This window comes from Podarcis melisellensis (genome assembly GCF_964234715.1).
Source record: "Podarcis melisellensis genome assembly, chromosome: 11".
Classification (NCBI taxonomy): Eukaryota; Metazoa; Chordata; class Lepidosauria; order Squamata; family Lacertidae; genus Podarcis; species Podarcis melisellensis.
Window position 1 is genome coordinate 49,536,234 of NC_138543.1, and position 24,108 is coordinate 49,560,341.

At 43.4% G+C, this 24,108-nt stretch overlaps 1 protein-coding gene across 4 annotated transcripts in view; it reads right to left on the reverse strand.

Moving 5' to 3' along the window:
• WDR7 (WD repeat domain 7) overlaps nucleotides 1–24,108 on the reverse strand; it is a 216,620-nt gene that overhangs the window by 75,911 nt on the left and 116,601 nt on the right. For all 4 annotated transcript variants that reach the window (XM_081929554.1, XM_081929553.1, XM_081929556.1 and 1 more), the window contains one exon: nucleotides 21,263–21,484. In XM_081929554.1, coding sequence (XP_081785680.1) covers nucleotides 21,263–21,484 — 222 coding nt within the window. The remainder of the gene's footprint in view (nucleotides 1–21,262; nucleotides 21,485–24,108) is intronic.

Sequence of the window (24,108 nt, forward strand, 5' to 3'; positions counted from 1 at the left end):
CACGGTCTTTAATGACTCCTTAACAACATGCCGGTGACATCATCCGAGAAACCACTAGCAGTGCTTTCAATCTGCATGAATGGTGCAATCTGAGATTTAATTCTAGTGAGTAATGCCGCAGGAGTGGGATGAAGATGTCCTAGCAAGCCTTTAAATCTTAACCCCATGAATGTGTCTGATGAATATGCTGCCCAGCCGCACACTTAATTTTCTTCAAAACACAACTTCTGACTCAGAGGCGCTGCTTCCCCAATTCCTTCTTCAACGGCAGACAGATTAAGAGGTTTCCCTCTCAGTACAAATCCCTTTTTATAACATTTTATTAATTTTCCAACAATAACAAAAACGAACAAACAATAATAAAGATAAAACCAAAACCAAAATAGATTGACTTCCCCCTATTCCCTTCCTTGGTTCCTTGGTTCCATATGTCCATTATAAAGTTTTAACCATTTGAATTACATTGTCCATTTATAATAAAATTACAAGTATTCTCCCTCTCAGTACAAAGCCCTGACCTTATAATGAAAACTCAGAAGTGGAACATTCGTAGAAAGGATTTATGTAAATGTGTTTATGTTATTAATTTATAATATTTATGGGTCACCTTCCTGTCTAAAGCTTATTCAAAGCAACAGATAAAAATGCAATTCAAATGATAATAAAATAGAAAAGAATTAATTAATAAAGGCAATAATAAATATGCTTGCAGATCGAAAAGAAAACCAGATACAGTGGTGCCTCGCAAGACGAAATTAATTCGTTCCGCAAGTCTCTTCGTCTTGCGAGTTTTTCGTCTTGCGATGCACGGTTTTCCATAGGAATGCATTGAAAATCAATTAATGCGTTCCTATGGAAAACGCCTTCCCCCGACCTCTTCTGGCGGGCGGCATTTTAAAATCGCCCGGGACAGCGGAGGACTTCTCCGCTGTCCGGGGCGATTTAAAAGCCCCTGGGAAGGCAGGCAGGGGGGACAAAGGCTTTCTCGCCCCGCCGCTCGGCTCGGGACATCGTTCCGATGCCGGGCGGCGGGGGGAGGCTTTCCCGCCCGGCCGCCCGGCTTCGGGACATCGTTCCGATGCCGGGCGGTGGGGGGAGGCGTTCCTGCCCCACCGCCCGGCATCGGAACGATGCCCCGAAGCCGGGCGGCTGGGGGAGGCGTTCCTGCCCCACCGCCCGGCATCGGGACGATGCCCCGAAGCCGGGCGGCTGGGGGAGGCGTTCCTGCCCCACCGCCCGGCATCGGGACGATGCCCCGAAGCCGGGCGGCTGGGGGAGGCGTTCCTGCCCCACCGCCCGGCATCGGGACGATGCCCCTAAGCCGGGCGGCGGGGCGAGGCTTTCCCGCCCGGCCGCCCGGCTTCGGGACATCGTTCCGATGCCGGGCGGCTGGGGGAGGCGTTCCTGCCCCACCGCCCGGCATCGGGACGATGCCCCGATGCCGGGCGGCGGGGGGAGGCGTTCCTGCCCCACCGCCCGGCATCGGGACGATGCCCCTAAGCCGGGCGGCGGGGGGAGGCTTTCCCGCCCGGCCGCCCGGCTTCGGGACATCGTTCCGATGCCGGGCGGCTGGGGGAGGCGTTCCTGCCCCACCGCCCGGCATCGGGACGATGCCCCGATGCCGGGCGGCGGGGGGAGGCGTTCCTGCCCCACCGCCCGGCATCGGGACGATGCCCCGAAGCCGGGCGGCTGGGGGAGGCGTTCCTGCCCCACTTCCCGGCATCGGGACGATGCCCCGAAGCCGGGCGGCGGGGGGAGGCTTTCCCGCCCGGCCACCCGGCTTCGGGACATCGTTCCGATGCCGGGCGGCTGGGGGAGGCGTTCCTGCCCCACTTCCCGGCATCGGGACGATGCCCCGAAGCCGGGCGGCGGGGGGAGGCTTTCCCGCCCGGCCGCCCGGCTTCGGGACATCGTTCCGATGCCGGGCGGCTGGGGGAGGCGTTCCTGCCCCACCGCCCGGCATCGGGACGATGCCCCGAAGCCGGGCGGCGGGGGGAGGCTTCAAAAGCCGTCCGGGGGCTTTTAAATCGCCCCGGACAGTCCCGGGGCGATTTAAAAGCCCCCGGTTAGGCAGGCAGGGTCCAGGAAGGCCGGCGGGGGCGAAAGACTTTTGCCCCCCCCTGCCTGCCTTCAAAAGCCGTCCGGGATAGCGGGAAGCGCTTCCCTGCTATCCCGGACCGCTTTTAAAATGCTGGCGGTGGGGAGCAAAGCCTTTCGCCCCCGCCGGCCTTCCTGGACCTCTTCTGAAGTCCGGAGGGGGGGGGGAAGGCTTTGCTCCCCACCGCCAGCATTTAAAAAAAGGTCCCCAAGATTTCCCTATGGGCTTTCGTCTTGCGATGCAAGCCCATAGGGAAAATCGTCTAGCGAAGCGTCGCAAAAACCGAAAAACCCTTTCGTCTTGCGGGTTTTTCGTCTTGCGAGGCATTCGTCTTGCGGGGCACCACTGTACCTTTTTTTTTTTTACATGACTATCAACCCAAAAGTTGAAATAGCAGAATTGAGAATAATGAACAAGCCAGTGAAAATAAGTAGGTCTTCAAGACCAGGTGTGTGGTGCTTTATTAGGGAGGGGTGTCAGCTGGCAGTGAATTCCAAGTCATCAGAGAAACCTCTCTCACACCAGTGCCTGTTAATTTCACTGAACTTAGTGCTGGGGGGAAAGACCTGATCTTGCTCTTTTTAACTGGTTTTGAACTCAGCTGCAAATTACATTTTTCTGCCTCTTCTAGGGAAAGTTTTGTGTTGTTTTTACTTTGTTGTTTTAATTATTGCATTCTGTATTTTAAATATTGCATATTCTTTGCTTTTATTTTACAAGCCGCCTAGAGAATTGTATTCATTCGTGGTCATGCATACCTGACAATTAATATCACATTCATGGCTTATCCAACACAGGTTCATGTTGATGTTTTTAACCTTTAAATCCATGCCAACCTGCCTGTACATTAAAATAAATGACTGAAGCTAGTCTTATTTCCCTGCCACTAAGTTCAATGAAACTGAACTGGCAATATATTGCTAATCATGATGTGTGTGTGATGCAAAAATTACAATGTGGGAAAAACTGTGAAGCCAGCCAATGCTTCTCTTGATTCCTGCAACCCCTTTTAATTCTGTTGGCTCAGCTCTCTCCAGCCTCATGCAGGCGGCCGTGAGTCACAAGAACAGGCAAAAATCCTGATGCAGGAAAAACTGTGAAGCCAGCCAATGACTCTATGTGGCCCCATCCTTATTCCAGACATCATGATACATTGGCATATCATGATTTTTAGCTGGTGATATACCACAGTGCTGAAAACCAGATACAGTGGTACTGTGGTTGTCAAACACCTTGGTACTCAAACAACTTGGAACCCAAACACTGCTAATCCGGAAGTAAGTGTTCCGGTTTGCGAAGGTTTTTTGGAAGCCGAACGTGCTCCCATTTGAGTGTTACGCTTCCGATTTGAGTGCCATACTTCCGTTTTGAGCGTTACGTCTGTTTTTGCTATTTATTTCACATTTTTGTTTTTGCGGCTCTTTTTGTTTTGTTTTTGTGACGGTGTGGAACCCAGTTCAGCTACTGATGGATTGTCTGACTGCAGTACATTGTTTATTGCTTTCCTTTAATGGATCAATGGTCTCGTTAGATAGTAATTTTTTTGTTAAATTGCTGTTTTTAAAAAGTCTGGAACAGATTAATCAATTTTGCATTATTTTCTATGGGAAAGCACGCCTTGCTTTTGGAACGCTTTGATTTTGGAACGGACTTCCGGAACGGATTAAGTTTGAGAACCAAGGTACCACTGTATTGCCCAGCCATAGTCTTCACCTGTGGGCCTTAATTTTTGCTACAATTTTGCAAAGCGCAGGGCTGGTTTAGAGAAACCTACAACACCTGATCTTTCTTCCTTATAACTCTTTTCTTCGCTGATCATACATGGTAGATCTTGGCTTTGGCTTGAAGGTGGGAGTGGCTCTTTTATGACCACACCGCCAAACCGATGCTGGACAAAAAGAATCTTCCGCCATACTGTGCGTACATACACGAAAGAGCCGAGTGTAGATAAAGAAGAAACGGTTGCCAAAACGGCTGCTGACATCCTCGGATGAAGAGTCAAGCGAAGAAAAGAATGCCACATTAAAATAACGTTGCAATTAATTAGTAGCTCAATTATGGTTGCAACCTCTGGAGATTCCTTATTATAAGCACTTTAAAACCAAATTAGTTCACTAAGATTTATGTTATTACAAAGAATGCCAGATGAATTAATAATGACTGGCCACTTATTTTAAGTGTTTCTAAGTGAACAAAGCTCTCCCACCACTGCTGGGGTCAGACAGAATGGCCGGATTTTACGCTGCACAATTTGTCCACTGTCCACAAATTTACAGGAGAAGGAACTCGTATTTTTTTAAAAAAATAAATTCCCATATTGCCCCTCATCCGAAGACCACGGGGCGGCTTTCTTGGATGTGGGAAAGGTCTTCAGTTGTAGACATAAGCAGAAGTCATTTCTACCAAGGGATCCATAGCGCTGTCACATTTGGTGCCAACTGAGTGAACTTAACATCTTCTTCCTTTTAAATAGTTTTAATAATAACAATAACTTTTATTTATACCCCATCCTCCCCAGCCAAGACCGGGCTCAGGGCGGCTAACAACCAATAATAAAAACAAGTTGATTGAAATACAATTTAAACAAACAAGATTAAAATACAACATTAAAACATTAGGATGCAGCCTCTTCACAGGAGGAGAAAGGAAAAAGAAAGAGGGGGAGGGAATCAAACTGATTCTATTTTATTGAGCTTTACAATTTTATATTCAACACAATCATTATTATCTCAAAGAAAATATAAGGATTCCAATCCCCTCCCCACCCCTCCATGACTTCCCTCAGCTTCCTCTTCTGGTTATTTAAATATTTGCTTCTCTTGCCCGTCTTATTCTACCTTAATTTCATTTAACCTTAATTTCATTTCATCTTTTAATTAAATATTGTTATATTCTTATTCTTTTTGTACCATTTTTTTCCAAGTTACATCTTACCCATTGTTGCATCTTAACTTTGATACTTGTTTTCTTAATTGTAAGTGTTTAATCAAACCCTGCAAGTGAGTTGACTTCTTTACAATGTAAGTACAACATAAATGGTTCCCAATCTTTTTTGAAGTCTCTATTGTCCTTGTCTCTTAGTTTTTCAGTTAGTGAACATAACAACTCAACTCCCTGGCCCCTGTGCTCCTCCTTCCAAAATTTTCAGGTTACATTCCTTCAGGAACCTCTACAATATATCCCATTTTCACAATAAAATTATTGCCCACATAATCACGGGGAGGGAAGCAAAACATTTCTGCCTCCAAAATCTGCACACACAAAAACCTGGACCGATTTGTCTGTAATTTGGCAAGTTTCTTAGCCACGGGCATCTCTCCCATGTACACTATTTTTATACAGATTTGCCACAAAAAATAATTAGGGGAAATTAAGTCAGTTGGTTAAAAAAAGAATCACCCCAAAACTGGAAAGACAGTATTTGTATGAAAACCACTGAAATGTGTCAGGGTTTATCCTCCTCAGAAGTGGGTACCATATTTGCAAATTTCATAAACTTCTGTCAAAATGAGAGAGCTACAGATGTTCTTTAAAAAGGAAAGGAAAGGAAAGGGAAAGGGAAAAGGGGAAAGGGAAAAGGGAAAAGGAAATTTTAATGGTACCCAGTACAATAAAACCCCTGGACCTATTTATCTGAAATTTAGTAAATATTTTTTGCTACTATGCCTTCAAAGCTCACCCATCATAAGAATATATTTTTTTATGGCTATAACTTTTTCCTTATTTTCCCATGGTGAAGAGGGAAGTAAAAAAGCTTCTTTCTCACCCAAAGAAGGACATAAGCCAAACTAGGCAGCTTCCAGAGCAATGTTTTCCCAAAGTTCAGAAACCTGAGCTGCTTTCTATTTAGACTGCCTTTTAAAGATTATGCTTAAATATCTGTGTGGCACTAACGTTTCCACATTTCTTTATTTTTAATCGGGACATTATATTCTGTGGCATTTTGTTGCTTTTCACTTTACGGGTGGGGCTTGCTGGCAGTCCAAATAGTCCATTTTTTAAATATAATAATAATAATTTCCTGATTTATCCATGACCTCACACAGTTTTACAACAGACGTCCACAACACACAGTCACCGTTTCAGTATATTGCCATTACGTCTGCCCTACGCTGGTGATCTCCTGCATTCTTGCAGCTTTACGGGCACCAATTGCTTTGGTTCCCCATCCCTACGAAGGAGAGGGAGGTGAAAAGCACTCTGAGCGTTTATGGCTTTCTACAGATAACACAATAAACCCCACATTTTCATTTATGTTTACTGCACTGGAGTTAACAGCTACATTCAATTAGGAGAAGTGACTGGGAGCCTTCCGATCCATACTGTGCTACATCATCAGCTTCCAGCCTGTTAAATGCAAAATTAATACGGTCTCCTCTCTCACATCCCACCCCCCTTTATTTAAAACACAAGGGCAGCCCCAGGGCTTTTCCCCCCAAGGGGAACTCACGGGAACTCAGTTCCAGCACCTCTGAGGTGGGCGCAAATGCCATTCCTGTTGAATTCCAGCACCTCTTTTTCTAGAAAAATAGCACAGGGCAGCCCGTATGAAACAAAAAAGGAAAAAGCCTCTGCCATAGTTATTTTCACGTCCAGATTATGCATACTGAAATTGTGATAATGAATCTTGTAATGGATTATTTTCCTTTTCAAATGAAGGACGCTGAAATAATGAACTACGGCAATCATCCATTAGTAAAATGTGAATGAGGGCTAAACAAGTAACTTTCCTAGATAAATGTAATTGATCATTACTGCGATGCTATTATACAGTAGCTCTTTTTAATATCATTCATTTAGCTACTTATTGCTGTGGTTGAGATAAAGTATTGATTTTTATGTTTTTTTCCCCTCCTACAGGCAGTTCTCAAAACCCAGCTTCTTATTTTTGTTTATTGAACAAACTGCCTGCCATATTTAGCAGCCGAGAGGTTGCCGGCCAATCAGCACATCTTCCCAGGGACCCAAATTTAACCTATTGGAGGCCAGAGTTGTTTTCAAATGGCTCTTCCAGAGACCCATTAAGTGTGCGTTTTAATTTATTAAACATTCTGCTCTCAAATCATTTAAGCCTCTCCCCCCCTTATTTAAATAAAGCGCCTTGGCCCTTGAACACTAGCACATTAGTAAACACCTACAACCTGCAGACACTCTAAATATTTCTCTTGTCAACATTTATCTTGTTTAAATTGAGCTAAGGGGAGAGAGAGGGGGGGAAAGATGAACTAAACAAAAGTCACTCTGCTGCCCACTTCTCAGTCTGGACATCTTTGTTTAAGCTTTGACTTGGCTTAAATGAACGAATTAATATTGACAAAAACATCAACTAAGCTAATGAGTTGTTAGTTAAGGCAATAAACATGTCACATTAGAGTCAGCGCAGTGAAGAGGTAATTAGCCCTAGAAAAGCTCCGCTGATCGGGGCTGTTGCGATCCTTTGCTCTTAACCTTTGAGTCCATTATCTAGTGCAGGATGAGCAGTGTCTATGCTAATGCAAATCTGCCAATACATTGGCCTTGGTACAGTAGCCAAGGACTGCATTAGCAAGGCCGTGTGATGGCTGGCGCCTTCCTATTTACCCAGTGTCTATTAACAAGTTTACATAATAGATCAAAGGATTACAATATGCTATATATGCCGATGAATCTGCAAAACAACACAAACAATAATGGCACAGCACAGAATAAAGCTGGTTAATTGGCAGCTGTTTACCGAATGAGACGACTATCCTTGGGAACTTTTGGCAATTTGAGTCTTCCTTGCTATGGTTTTTGATTACGTCCAAATAATACCCGAGTGTCCCTTTCTGAATGGAATTTGGAGGGGGGGGGGAGAGAGATGAATTTCCCCAGAACTAATAAATGATGTTTAGATTAAAAGATTTGTATATAGTCCCCAATTTAATTACAAATCCTGTAAAGTAAAAGGAAGTGTTAACCCCTATAGATTTAATCAGTGCAACTTCGAGAACATGGCATACAGATTTCAGTCATTATCTTCTTCAGTGAAATTATTAGCAACAATTCAGTATGCCAAGCTCTTTTTTTTAAAAAAAAAATTATTAGTAATTTCAACATAGCATTTTATCAAAAAACATATCATCCTTAACCCCCCCATTTTTCCCTCCCTCCTCCCCCAAATATAACCCCCTCCCCTCCCCCCGACTTCCCTCAGCTCCTCTCTCTGGTTTATCAACATACAGTGGTACCTCGGGTTAAGAACTTAATGCGTTCTGGAGGTCCGTTCTTAACCTGAAACTGTTCTTAACCTGAAGCACCACTTTAGCTAATGGGGCCTCCCACTGCCACCATGCCGCCGGCACACAATTTCTGTTCTCATCCTGAGGTAAAATTCTTAACGCGAGGTACTATTTCTGGGTTAGCGAAGTCTGTAAACTGAAGCATATGTAACATGAAACATCTGTAACCCGAGGTACCACTGTATGTTATTTTCTGCATGTTACAAAACTATACAGATCCTTAATTTATCTATCTAGATGTTATCAATGAGAAGTTTGTGAATGTTTATTCAAAACCTGCCAAGGAGTCCAGTTCATTTTGTTGTTTCTTTAAATACTTTGTAAAGGGTTCCCATTCATCTTTAAAATCACAGTTATCCTTGCGTGTCAAGGTCCCCAGGTCCACCCTAATAACTCACACATCACACAGAAATTTTTGTTTAAGATTTTTGGCATAATTTTGGCCACAACTTTATTAAAATACAAATTTGTGAGTGGTTGCGTAGGCATCGGTTGTGACTATCTGCCCCCACCATGGGGGACAGAATGACATTCCGCACGATGCGAAAGTCAGAATGGGGGAATACACTTGGGGGTTACGTGGAGCAGGGAACCTGCCCTCACCCCAAATGCAACCAGGAGCTCATTGCTATGGCCCGAGCCCCCTTGACAGAGTGGACAAGCAATAGTTAGCCCCCAATTCCTTTAACGGAATCCCTGGCAGCAGCAGCATTAGAGGGGCAGGCACAGCCAATCCATGCCCCTCAACCAACCAAACCATAAACCAATGCCTAACCACAACCTTACAAGTTGTGACGATTTGCTACGCAGTAGGCAAAAACCAAATGGCCCCAGCCAATCAGCCAGATGGACAAAATTCCTACCAGGCCCCCGCTCCAAAGCAGACGACCCCATGACAGGCATAGCAAGGCCAAAGCGAACAACCCTATTCTAGGGAGGGAGGGACGGGCAATCCGATGCACGGGCGAAAAGAGGAAGCCCTAGCCTCGTGCAAGGAGTTTTAGTATTTCTGGCTATCAATCAATAAATGGCAACATTAACTTCTTCCCAACAACAAGGGAAGCCCCAATCGCATCAGTGGCCAACGATCAATTAGCCCGTCCCCCAACTTTGGAGTGTCCTGGCGGCCCCCACCACAACACGTGCTCTCCATGAAGGAGAACACGCTTTGTCACAGTGATCCTTGTCAATCACAGTTATCCTTGTATGCCAAGTTTTAATGAAGCAAAATATGGAGAGCAAGGTAAGACTGTAACCCCTCTGGATTTGGTACTTGGCTACACAGTCTCTCTCTCTCTCTATAAACACCCACCGACATCTCAGTCATCTGAGGGTTGAAGTGCACAAGAAGGGTTTGCACGGCTACTTCTGAAAGCAAGAGCTGAAACATGGAATCTCCTCCCCTTTCATAAAATCTAGTAAACCACCAATTTGCTTAAATGACTTACGGATATTCCCAAGGTGGCTCGCCAAAAGTTAAAATTACAGCAAAACAAAAAACGGTAAGATAAAACAATTAAAGCCGGAACATTTTTAAAAGCTACAGAAATAGAAAAACAATAATAGGCAGCACAAAAGCAGCACATATAGGAGCAAAGTAAAGCATGTGACCCAAGGGTTATGTCGCTGTTAATTTTCTCACCCCTGTAAACAGCAGCCGGTAAACTGGAGTGGGCACAATGAAGATTGCCACACAATGCCTCCACATCAAATGTTTTAGTTTGACATTATAGGGAAGGGAATTAGAAAGGAGACAAGGAGCTGCTGCTCTTGGCCCAGCCATATAACCTCTGTAATCATAGAAGCTTTATATAGAAACAATGCTGAGTCAAACTCTTCTCTGCTGACCCAAACTTTTATAGAAGGGATGGGAAATTTGTGGATCTCCAAAAGCTGTTGGACCACATCAGCCCTAACCAGCACGGCCAATGGTCTGGAATGATGGGAGTTGCGGTCCAACACTGGGAGTGTCACAGGTTTCTCCATCCCTGTTATATATACAGTGGTACCTCAGGTTTGATTTCAATTATGGTACTGGAGGAGACTCTTGAGAGCCCCATGGACTGCAAGAAGATCAAACCTTTCCATTCTTAAGGAAATCAGCCCTGAGTGCTCCCTGGAAGGACAGATCCTGAAGCTGAGGCTCCAATACTGTGGCCACCTCATGAGAAGAGAAGACTCCCTGAAAAAGACCCTGATGTTGGGAAAGATTGAGGGCACAAGGAGAAGGAGACAACAGAGGATGAGATGGTTAGACAGTGTTCTCGAAGCTACCAGCATGAGTCTGACCAAACTGCGGGAGGGAGGGGAAGACAGGACTGCCTGGCGTGCTCTGGTCCATAGGGTCATGAAGAGTCGGATACGACCAAGCAACTAAACAACAACAACAACATCTCGGGTTAAGAACTTAATTCATTCTGGAGGTCCGTTCTTAACCTGAAACTGTTCTTAACCCAAAGCACCACTTTACCTAATGGGGCCTCCCGCTGCTGCTGCGCCGCCAGAGCATGATTTCTGTTCTCATCTTGAAGCAAAGTTCTTAACCCAAGGTACTATTTCTGGGTTAGAGGAGTCTGTAACCTGAAGCGTCTGTAACCTGAAGTGTCTGTAACCCGAGGTACCACTGTACTCCATATATCAGATATCTTTCATACCAGCCTACACCAAACCACATCCTACTGACCAACTCTCCAGTTCAAATGCAGTTCAAAGCCTGGTTGTGTTAGCTTTAGCCATGTTGGAAAAGACCCTGATGGTGGGAAAGATGGAGGGCACAAGGAGAAGGGGACGACAGAGGACGAGATGGTTGGACAGTGTTCTCAAAGCTACCAGCATGAGTTTGACCAAACTGCGGGAGGCAGTGGAAGACAGGAGTGCCCGGCGTGCTCTGGTCCATGGGGTCACAAAGAGTTGGACAGGACTAAACGACTAAACAACAACAACATCTCTCAGGCATGGGAACATCTGGTGAGAGGGTACTCAATCCAGGAAGAGGCTGTGGGAAACAAAGCTCACAATCCCAGTCTCTTTACTGCAGTTGAGAAGACCTCCCTCGCTTCGCTAAGCCCTAGCCAGCCTATTTCCTATAATCCTCTAGAAAAGTAGTTTTAACCTTTGCTGATTTTTGTGGCTATCACCTAAAATGAAACTTAAATATGTGCTCATAAGTGCAAATATACGAGATAAAATCTTGACTTTTTGAACCCCAGGGGAAGACTCCAATTGATTTCAAGATTTCACCCAAAGCCCTTTATGTTCTACCAATGAAATTAATAAAACAGTAAGAGATTACTTTATTACTTTAATTGTTTTATTAAAAGAGGCTTAAGATCCGTCACTTTATTTGCCTGCCAGCTTTTTATGGCTTTACTGTAAAAAGGAGCAAGGGTATACGTTTTAAAGGTGGCTTATCCCATCTATGCTACAAGAGCATTACTGGGAAGGCTTGCAAATGAAGATTTCTGGTGCATTTTTCCCCTCAAAAAATTGTAAACAAATATTGGGGCTCAGTGAAGAATAAAATGAAGACAAATAGAATGCTAGCAATATGTTTTTCAAAATCCTGCTCCGTTAATCCTGCTCTTGTATCATGAATGGGTCCCCAAAAAATTGTTTGCTGTTACGGAAGGCCTGCAAAGGTTGAACTCCAATCACTACTGTAGTCAATTAGCTGTTAAAGAAGTCCTTTCATTTACAGAGCGGTGGGGGGGGGGGACTCTGAATACATTTAGACCCAAACAAGGAGCCCAGATTTAGAACATTTTCCTCAAGGAGAGAAAGAAAATAAGCCACAAGCACTAGGGAACATTAACAAAGTTGTCAAGTATATGAATACTATGTTAGCCTTGGTTTCCTGTACTTTCTAATGGAGATCCTTGTAAATGAAACTGTGCAGGATTACCATTGCATCACTCAAACAATGACATATGCTGCTGACTCACTCCCCGACCCCCTTTTCAGATTCTGGATACAGTGATACCTCTGGTTACATACTTAATTCGTTCCGGAGGTCCATTCTTAACCTGAAACTGTTCTTAACCTGAAGCACCACTTTAGCTAATGGGGCTTCCCGCTGCTGCCGTGCCGCCGGAGCACGATTTCTGTTCTCATCCTGAAGCAAAGTTCTTAACCCGAGGTAATATTTCTGGGTTAGCGGAGTTTGTAACCTGAAGCGTATGTAACCTGAAGCGTATGCAACCCGAGGTACCACTGTACTTTCAACTGGAGAGCAAAAGAAGGGGGGGTTAAGTTAGCTGGGGTTAAGGCCGAGAGGAGAGCTTTAAAGCAGAGCTAGGTATTATAAGAGAGTCAGAACTGTCAACAAAAATAGAAGACCAATGCCTCTTGTTGCATTTTGCGTGACCACGCAACCACTGAAGGGGAGAAGTTTGTGGAAACATGAAGTGAGATGTCAGATTATTGCCATGCTTGTTTCACCCTTGAAGACAGTTGGTCACAATTCTTCTGTCTGCATGGTATTAACTTGTCTCCTTTAAATGCAATGGATCCAAGGCAATTAGTTATTTTCAGTCTGTTGTGGGATTCAATATATATCCCCCACACACACCTCAGGTAGCACAGTACAGATCCTCAGCATTTTTTGCATAAGGAGTCATGCATTAGTTTGTGTTGCCTGTCCTGCCTCCATACACCATTCCTTGGAATGTATCAATTCAGACAGTCTTCCCAAACACCAACTGGCCCAGCCTCTCAGAAAGAGAGCCAGATATTCAGGAGAGGTCAAAGATGAGCCCATGAATCAGCTATGCCATAAAAGAGGCCCAGTATCTACTTAGTGACTGCCAGGAGCAAGGAGTTGGAAATCACCTCTTTTCAAGAAGTCTGGGCAACTTCTTTTCCTTCTCCGTTCTTGCCTTCTTTGTTTATGTTGACCAAGGATGTCAGAAAACAGGAAGTGGGCATCCCATGTTATTTATTTATTTATTTATTTCATCTCCAAGGAGATTCTGCAAATACTCGTGTCTGTGTTATATAAAGACATTAGCACATGGGAAGTTTTAGGTAGCTGGGAGTCATATTGGTCAGGGAAAGGGAACAGATATATTTGGCAAATTTATATGATTTTTATACAGTGCAATTAGCATATGCAGTTCTGTAAGTAAGCTCCCAGAGGAGTTAATTTGCCTTCAGTGGTACAGAAATCTAGAGCAGAGAATGGGAACAAAACAAAGAAAGTGCCGGCAAGTCGAAGCCTATACACATTTTGGAGTCCGCCAACAATTCCTGGGAGAAGAGAATGGACTGCCCATTTAAACATATGGCCATGAAACATTTTTCCTTAGGACATCCTTATTTTCATTGGAGAAATGTTGGAGGGTATGGAGTTATGCCACCCCTGAGCCAAGGAGATAAATAACTGTGCAATATTTAGAAGACATCTGAAGGCAGCTCTGTATAGGGAAGTTTTGTTTTTTTTTTTTAAAAAAAATATGTTTAATGTTTTATTATGTTTGTTATATATGTTGGAAGCCGCCCAGAATGGCTGGGGCAACTCAGTCAGATGGGTGGGGTATAATATTTTAGGACGTCCTTGGTTTCATTTGAGAATGTTGGAGGATATGCGAGTGCCATTTTTTAGCTTTGAGAAAGCAAACACACAAGCAGGGCATTACATCTTTGGATCTGCCTCTTCTCCCTGGCCAGCTGAAATTGTTGGTAAACACTCTGCCCAAGGTATCACCACTAAAGCAGATCAAGACATTGGCAGAGAGGATCAGGCCTCTTTCAGCAAAGACCCCCGAGGCTTTGGAACAAGCCTGCCAGATGAGGCTCACTATTGTACTTCATTGTTTGACATACTATGATTTTTTTAAAAATATATCTCATCTGCCAGAGTTTGTAAATAAAGCTGGGTGTTTTTTTTAAAGAAGAAAGAGTTAGAGCAATAAAAAGGAATATTCTGCCAATCAGTTCTGCCAAGAATTTTCATGGTTTTCAAAAACATGTTCCCAAATGTCTACCTGTGAAGCTTTGAGTGAGCCGATGATCCATATGCATTTTTAGATAAAAACAGAGGTCAACCTCAGTGAGATCTCTCAATCACAGATGCTAAAAAGAAAATAATTCCAGCTATTTTTTAAAGAAAGAAAGAAATGCATTTGATCTCGGTAGATGGGAAATCAAGATATTCAGCAATTTAAGGCTAGTGACAAAGCATGTTGATGCAATGCTGCTGACCTAGACGGAGTGGGAATGAACACAGCTGCTTCATCAATAGTTCTACATGATAGCAAAGGGAGGGCTCAACGTGTAAGATGGCAGCTTGTGTGTGTCATCTTTTATAGCATTAAGGTGCACATGGTTCCTTCAGACCTGTGGATGCCTTAATCAAATATACAAGGATGCAGAAAGCAGCAGCATCACTCTCTGGGCAGGGATGGGAGAACAATACACGTGCACATTTATGTTATACAGGCAGTAAAATGCATTTAAATCAGCCCAATCGCTAATAAAATTGCCCACAAAGAAAGAGAAAAGAATTAGAACAACGGGTTTGCCAATCTTCTCCGTCTAACTCTGGCCTAGTTAAACTGACCTAACAATGCTATTTTTCTTCCTCTCAAAATCTGCAGTGGGTGAATCAAATGTGAAAGCAAGATCAATTCCGTTCCAAGACAGTAAATGAGCTTTAGCTCAGTCTTGTTTCAATTTATGGAGAGAATCCAACTATACCAGCTTTAAGTGTATTCTTAGCCCAGCTATGAAACTATATTAAAGTGCTATGGAAACAGTAAACAATTGTTATTTTCCACCCATATTTGTTTATAATCTAGAAGTGTGCGACAGAAATAACTGCGACCCTCCCCCCCCCCAAGCATGCATCAGATTTTATATCTGCATTTCTAGTTAAAATTAATTTCACAGGGCTATTAAAATGGTCATTTACCTCAATATTTAAAACAGTATATAATTAGAACTGCAGCAAAACCTGATAGCCTGTTAAAAATCAGGAACGTAGCATTTAGCATTTCCCCATGTGAATATTAACTTCAGCGTGCTGTAATTATCTTACCGTGTCAAATTAATATAAATGTTTGTACTGTAAGTTACAAGTTGAAAAGAAATGGACCACTGAAATAAAGAAATTAACTACTATTAACTTCAGCAGAATATGAACTGTACCACTCATATTTAATACCTATCAACCATATTCTATCTTACATGGAAACTAACATGTCTGAATCCTAAACCAGAGTTCTGGTCTCAATGCTATTGCACTTACAAGAAGAAACTCATATTCAGCAAGCAACGTTATTAGCATCTGTCTGTCTCAAGTGACAATGGAGTGCACCTGTGAGGGTGAAGTCAAACCAATGAGTCAGCGGCACCCAAGTGACCTCCCCGGGGCGCAAGCCTGGGCAGTGTGTATGGAAGTCCTGGGCTGCCCAGATGAGAAGACCTCCCTCTCAACCTTGCTGACATGGTCCAAAGGAAAGCAGAGCAATATGTTGGCTACCAGCTTGGCTGTAGGAGTTGCTGGAAGGAGGCGTTCAAGGCACCGTAGGGACTCCACTCAGGATTTGTGTAGGGTTTACTCCTTAGCCTTTTCTTCTCCCAAAGGCATCCCACAAGGCAGCGGAGGTTTAGGGTCAGAGTTTTCCTTCTCCTAGACAGCCTACCTTCCCAGGTTGACAAGCTCCATCTGCCCCTAACTTTCCTCAACAGCACATGCAGAAGGCAAACCTTTAAAATGGCTCAAATGCAGTTGCTTTGAACACAGTAGACAAAGCTTATGCCCATAGTGTTGGAAAACCTGGTATAATAATAATAATAATAATAATAATAATAATAATAATAATAATAATAATAATAATAATAATTTATTTATACCCCGGTTTATACCCAGAGTTTCCCCAGCCACTCTGGGCGGCTTCCAATCGAGTGTTAAAAACAATACAGCATTAAATATTAAAAACTTCCCTAAACAGGGCTGCCTTCGGATGTCTTTTAAAGATAAGATAGCTACTTATTTCCTTCACATCTGAAGGGAGGGCGTTCCACAGGGCGGGCGCCACCACTGAGAAGGCCCTCTGTCTGGTTCCCTGTAACCTCACTTCTTGCAATGAGGAAACCGCCAGAAGGCCCTCAGTGCTGGATCTCAGTGTCTGGGCTGAACAATGGGGGTGGAGACGCTCCTTCAGGTATACAGGATGGAAACACTGTTGGAGCATGCTCCTGTCAGTACAGCAAGCCCCCTTGAGGGAACACATCTAATTAGTTTCAAAGCTGACCTTGAAGGTGGGAACAGGCACAGTGACAAATAGGGGATCACTTCACAAAGTGGAAATACTGTTTAGAATCCCCCATCTTCACCATAACTTGTAATTATGGAGACACATGATGTAGCGCCATCACTTCATACACTTGTCACCAACGCTATCCTAGCAAGCTAACATGGATCTCCCTTGCAGATCTCTTGGGCTCCGTATGGCTCTATTCAATTTGCATCAGTCCAGTCCCTGATGTATGATGGTGTCAATTCCAAATTCTCTTTTAATCTGCCTTGGTTCCTGTCTTCTCAGTGCTTGCAGAGTATCTGGCTGTGATTGGGAAATGTATGAGGAGGGCAAGTTGATTGGGGCTTAATGCAGACAGGCCTTTCCCATTGCTCAGAGACACCGCAAAGCTTTCACTGGGGCTTGGTCAGTTACCAGGGTTAAACCTTTAATGGGCATGCCTGATTTGTTGCGTCTGTTGTGTTTTAAACTGCATTACATGCGACTCAGGCATGTTGGAAGTAAACAACACATTTGGAAAAAGCTCAACATCCACATTGCCCGATAATAAATTTTGAGACATGACACTGACTGAGTTGAAGTGCAAAATGCTCATCATTAATAGGTATATTGATGGCACATGGTTGGAAAAATACACTGCTTTAATGACCGAACAGAGTATTTTCATATTCAGGACAGAAGAGTCATTCAGATTTATCAGCCCATTAACTTTATAAACATAGCATTAGCTGCTGCTTAGGTGTGATGTGGTGAATCTGTAATGAGAAATTCTTTACGTGGCATTTTATAATTAAATATCTCATGAACCATTTGTAAGGTCAACAGAGATTAATGTGAGATGTCAGGCAAGGTCACTGTGTGAATTCCTAAAGAATCACATCCTTCCTTACAGAGCAGAAATATCACAATTAATTGGCATTAAAAACAACAGTAGCAAGCATGTGATAAGAGTTTTACATCTTATCATAGTAAATCAATGATACTTATCAAAATGAGCTACTTTCTAATTGTTATTGCAATTTAAACTGCTGGAGGGACAACACACAGTTCGGCTGCACTCTTCCCCCCCCCCCCGCTCATTATTTTAGATCAGGCATCCTGCAACTTTACCATACTAAGGTTGTGTTTTCACTGAGGATGATCTGAATTTCCACAATATTTGTGTTTATAACATATTGTTCCTCCTCCTAAGAGCTTAAAGTGGTTTACATTTGGTCCTTGGGAGAGAGGAGCAGCTCAGTGGAAGAGCTCCTGCTTGGGACGTGGGGTTCTACACGAGATCCTGGAGAGATGCTGCTGTTCAAAACAGGCAATACTGAGTTAGGTGGATCGATGATATGATTTCAGCTTCAGATGTTCTGTGTGATCTCCCAGTGTGGCCAAACTGGCTGAGAGAGGGGTCATCATAGGACAAAATAGGTGGTGGCAGAGACATTACCCTGATGAAAGGTGGAGCATTAAGCACCATACAAGAAGGGGGGTGGAGTCCTTCCCCCAGTGGTGTGTTAGTTAGCAAAAGATAATAGCAGAGTTGGGAGGAGGAGGTTGCCAAGGGACGTGATACAGAGGACTTCTTGAATCTTCAGAAGGTACCCTCAAAATCAGTGTTCAACACCTACCACCACCTGAGGTGTCTGTGGTGCTAAAACCTCTCTGAAGAGGTCATGTTGCCTTCTTCAGGCTCTGAAGACTTCAGCTAAGCTTCTAAAACAGGCAGGGACCCTTTATGAGTAGAGGCTCTACTCCCCAGGGGCAGGGCTAGCTGCCATTCTTACTGTTCATTCTGGGTTTCCTGGTTGCTGAAGTAACCCCATAGCCTGCCTCCGTTTTCACCTTTTGTTTTGCCTGACCTCACCTATCTGGACCTACTTTCTTCTTTGTTTACTTAGCCTTTTTGGAACTTCATCTCTGCTTGCCAGACCTTGCTTATTGGATCCTGGCCTGGAACAATGGTGTGTCTCCTTTTGTCCCTGGACTTTGTGTCTACTACATACGCCCGCTCAGACTAGATGTTCACAATCAGCACTTAGGACAACCCTAGTATTGAAATTGTTCATAGGGAAGGATACCACGTTTTCTTCACTGCACATTCCAAGGACAGATCTTCGTGGTTTGCCAAACAACTAAGTCAACATGAAGCCAATTGTATGAGGGATCCCTTCACCTGACTTGGTTGTGTACACGTGGCAAAAGAGAAGCAACACGATTTTGGAGGTGGGGAGGAAAGGTCACCTGAATCCTCCTTTAATTAATTCTTCAAACAGGGCCTAATCACTACAAGTTTTTTTTTTTTTAACGTCAAGCAATTATGAAGACTAGTTCAGAATGACAATCCATCTTCTGAATTCTTGGCAGTACTCAGGGATAAGAATAAGCATTCAAGTATTTATGGTTTGTGTGCTGAAACTTGTTTACAGAATGAACATGGTCTACTACAAGTATTATCCAAAGTTCACATGAGATAAGGGACAGCCAATATTTTCAATCCCAAAGGGGCTTGCGGTATCATATATTTGCAGTTGTGTTGGAGAGAGAGAGAACTTCTGCTCCTCCTTATGAGGGAGCAGCACTCAAGGGAGAAGGCAAAGGGGTCAACAAATGTGATTATAGAAAGGCAACACTCAGTCTCTCAGAGAACTACAATTAATGATAAGTAACCTCACTCTGTCAAGATGTTCTTTGTGCATTTCCATTGTGGAGGAAGAACCTGGATGGCAGTGTGTAAACCTCAACAAAACAGACTGTTTGGCTCTTATGATAGGGATGCCCCCCAAAATAAGCATGGAATTGCAGGAGGTGAAATGTAAAGCTCTGAATTAAACCTCTACCGCCTCTTTTTTTCAACAGTGGAGAGGCTGCCAAAAAGACCTTTTTTGGGTGCTGATGGTGAAATCAAGGTTCCGATATTGCAATGAAAGCACGTTAAGATACACTGGTGTTCAGATACAAAACATAAAACAAAGTACTATAAAGGTTTTCCAAGAGGCCAGACCATATATTATATTTTGAAAATCATAACAGGAAGTACACTGATTTAAATTCCCACTTCAATTTTTTAAAAAATATTAATATTCATGGGATGAATGTGAGAGTGCACAAAATATGATGACAAAACAGAATGAAGACTTCCCAGTGAAATAGTCTTTATAAACAGTTGTTCCCATCCTACCTTTCACCTTCACTTATTGACAATGGGAAGAAGGGAGGTGTGGCAGTCATGGGTACAGTGCGGCCCATACAAAGAACACTGAAGGATTAGAATTGCAACGCTGGATTTAAACTCAGCTAAGTGGTGTCTGCATTAAGAATTAAGCACGAGACAAAGGTATATCTGGAAAGAAAGTATACACAAGACCCAAGAGCACTCAGCCTTATTAGATGCAATGCAATGAAAGGGTATTACTGTAACCTTTAGGAATTCATCCAAGGCCACTGGTTTGTGGAACCATTCTGGTAATCACCTACAATATTCATAAACCAGGGGAATAAAAAAATGAGTAACTTCTCAGAGGTTTGGATGGTCACCCAAAGCATTTTTGAATAATTAATTTTACATTTCAGTTTCGGTATTAAGACATCGCTAGTAAAAAAAAACGTGGGATTGTAAATTCTTCGGTATTAAGACATCGCTAGCAAAAAAACACGTGGGTTTGTAAATTCTTGATCCAGCTTCCCCCCTCCAAGGATAAAAGGAGCAAAGTGAGAGTTGCAGAAAAAGGACACGAAAAAATCGCTGCAAAAAAGGACATGAAAGCATTCCATGAAAACATGCGAGGGGTAAATTAACAAAAGGAGGGATAGTCCAGAAAAGACAGTGCTGCCTGAGCTAATGGTGACAAACTAGGGACAAATTTAGGGGGGGGGGACAAGCTGTTGTTGTTTTTTTAAGGCATTTTAGAGTGGTCTTCCTGGATCAGTTCTAAGACTACTAAGAGCATGTGAATAGTTCCTGTGTTTGGGTAGCAAAGATAGGTTTTCAACAGCTCCCAGATATGCACACACATATATATGGGGCTATGATCAATAAAGGGATGCGGGTGGCACAGAACCTAGGACTTGCCGATCAGAAGGTCGGCGGTTCGAATCCCCATGACAGGGTGAGCTCCCATTGCTCTGTCCCTGCTCCTGCCAGCCTAGCAGTTCGAAAGCACGTCAAAGTAGATAAATAGGTACCGCTCTGGCAGAAAGGTAAACGGCGTTTCCGTGCACTGCTCTGGTTCGCCAGAAGCGGCTTAGTCATGCTGGCCACATGACCCGGAAGCTGTACGCCAGCTCCCTCGGCCAGTAAAGCGAGATGAGTGCTGCAACCCCAGAGTCGGTAATGACTGGACCTAATGGTTTACCTTTACCTTTATGATCATTAAACAGTGTCTTAGACCTGTGGCCCTTCAGAACCCTTGGAAGTTCCTTGGGATGAAATAGTCTAAAAGCAAAAGCTTCCGTTTTGGATTTCGTCCTCTGGTGCATGGAGGAAGAGAGGGGTGGTGGCGTGTGTGTGAAGCAGCGGCTCTCTGCATCTTGGTTCTCATAGCAGGAAGCCAGGCTTTCCCATTGTTACTGAAATGGGCCATGTAACAGAATAGAATAGCACTACATATTTCGCTATACAGCTTGCATCAAGGGGGAGTGGGCAGAAAGAAACTTACACGTATGCCTCGCCAAAGAATAGTTGGATCCACCACTCGTTGAGCCAAACCCTTCGGGAATTTGGCTAGAGCTGCGCGGCCTGGTCAGCAACTTCGGAGGTTCAATTTCCGCTCCAAACTCTGCTCCAATTACTCCTAGCAGAACTATAGCAGTAGCTTGCTTTCGCCTCTCTTCGTACGACATAGTTATTTTTTTCATTTGCGGAAATCCAGACAGAGAACCTGAAACACAACACAAAGAGCATTAGGACAGGTGGTTCATAAACTGTTCTAACTCCTTCTGAAGAAGTGTGCATGCACACGAAAGCTCATACCAAGAACTAACTTAGTTGGTCTTTAAGGTGCTACTGGAAGGATTTTTTTTGTTTTGTTCTAACTCCAGCAACTCTGGTGGTCCTTTCACTGTGCAAAGAATTTAAATACACGCCTTATGACTCCTTTTATTTTTATTTTATTTTTTAAAAGTGGTGTAGTAGCCACTGCCTTGTTCTCCTAATACTTGCTGTGCAACCAATGAAACACATGGTATAGGTCTTTCTCTATGGTGGTGCTCCAGCAGTTGTCTTAAGGCGATGTATAATAAAAACAACTGAAAACAGTTTTTTTAAAAAAACAGTAAATATATTTGAAACAAAACTGAAACCATCCAAAATAGTAACTCGTGGCAAAGACTTATTTAGCTACCTGGGAAAACCTGTCGGAACAAAAATATTTTCAACTGTTTCTGGAAGGTACAGATAGTGGACATCTCTCATATGCTAACAGGAATCCTAATCCAGAATGCAACAGTTAGACTGGTGCCTGGGAGTGGCTGCCAGGACCATATAAACACTGGTCCTAAAGGATCTACACTGGCTCCCAGTATGTTTCCAAGCACAGTTCAAAGTGTTGGTGCTGACCTTTAAAGCCCTAAATGGCCTCGGCCCAGTATACCTGAAGGAACGTCTCCATCGTTCAGCCCAGGCACTGAGGTCCAGCTCCAAAGGCCTTTTGGTGGTTTCCTCACTGTGAGAAGTGAATTTACAGGGAACCAGGCAAAGGGTCTTTTTGGTAGTGGTACCCACCCTGTGGAACACCCTCCTACCAGAGTCAAGAAGACTCAAAGACATCTGAAGGCAGCCCTGTATAGGGAATTTTAAAATGTATTGTGCTTTATTGTAGGGTACATATAATAAATTCATCATCATCGTTATCATATTGCCCCAATCACTCTGGGTGGCTCCCAACAAAATATTAAAAACATTTCCCTGGGCAGGGCTGCCTTCAGATGTCTTTGAAAAGCCAAATAGTTGTTTCACCAAATGAAATATATGGATTTATGTTTTCCTGCACTCTGTTATGGCAGTACATTATAAATGCTGGGATGTATTTATAACAAGAAAGGCTAGACAGTTACCCAACTGGAAAAGTTCCCTCTCCCTTGCATTAAGTTTCACTTTCTAGGTTACACTGGCCTAGGGGTCAAGGTCACAGAAGGGCTGGAGCACGCAATCCCTTGCTGCCTTAAAATACTTACTTTACATGGCTTCTGGGTCTTACTGTAAGTCAAAGATGCAGACTCTAAAGCAGTTTACATTAGTGGATGAAATAATGCAAGAATGCGGTAGGCAACGCAGCAATACTAGCAGGCTATCTGAACTGTCTGCACCCCAGGTGGTCCTTATAAGAACTGTAACTTTAAGAAAGGATGGTCCAAGCTTGTTCTTCCCCCTTCTACCTCCCCATCACTTTTTCCTTCTGTTTCATGCCATTTAGACTGTACACCAGAAGAAGGCAGGGACTGTACTGGTTTTTGTAAACTGCTTTGGGAGCCTTTTCAGCTAAAGAGAAGGATGGGAGATGACTTAAAGAAATAATAAATAATTATAAGCATGAGGGCTGCATTTACAAAATTTAAGGACACTGCATGTTACCTAACCTATTTAAGTCATGCTCTGAAGAGATTCACTGAAATTAATGGACAAGTCCACTGATTTTAATGGGTCTACTCGTGACTATGGCTTGCATATTACCCATGACTTCAACTGCATTTTCAGGTATAGCTATAACTTCTTCAATGTACCAGGAAACAGACTTGTGTATATTATAGCCAATGTACTATAAGTCTCACTCTTCCCTGCTACAACTGTGATGTTAAATCTCTTCTGAGAGAAATCAGAGGAGACCACTTGGTACTCACAGACAGAATTACAAGGTCTGGAGATTAACAAAGTGAGAATTAATAATAAAAAAACGCTCTGCTACGCTATGCCCAAACTGCAGCAAATGAATTCTCTCTCTCTCTCCCTTTTAAAAGAAAAGGAAAAAAGAGCATTGAAACCTCTGTTAAGAAAACCGATTCCCAGTTCAGCTCTAGTTCTGATAGTTTTACCCCCAAAGGAGTGGGTGGGGGTGATCTTTAACAATGAGAAGGAGAGGAGCTTTAAAAAAAATAAAAATCAATAGTCACCTTGTATGGAAAAAGAAAGATGAAAATGGACTCTACGCTAAGTGATACGTAACCATTTTAATCACCTGCAATTTGTATATATAATCACTACCGTTAAACGCAACACAAACCGCAACCGGGGTCTGCCTAGGCAGATCCATTTTTTAATTCGCTTCCCTCAGAGCACAATGATCTGGAAGGAAACCACCACGCTCCCCTCCCCTCCGGCCCCCACCCCACCCCAAGAAGCATGCTCCATAACAATAGTTCAAAGGAAAGCTCCATTCTGCAGTTGCACTGATTGTTCTGTCAGCTGACCTCTGCAGAAGGGAATTGCTAACCGCTGCCGAGCTCCTTAGCTGACAAATGAATGATCGCAGCTCCATCTATTTTCACTATGGCTGCCTCTAGCCCAGGT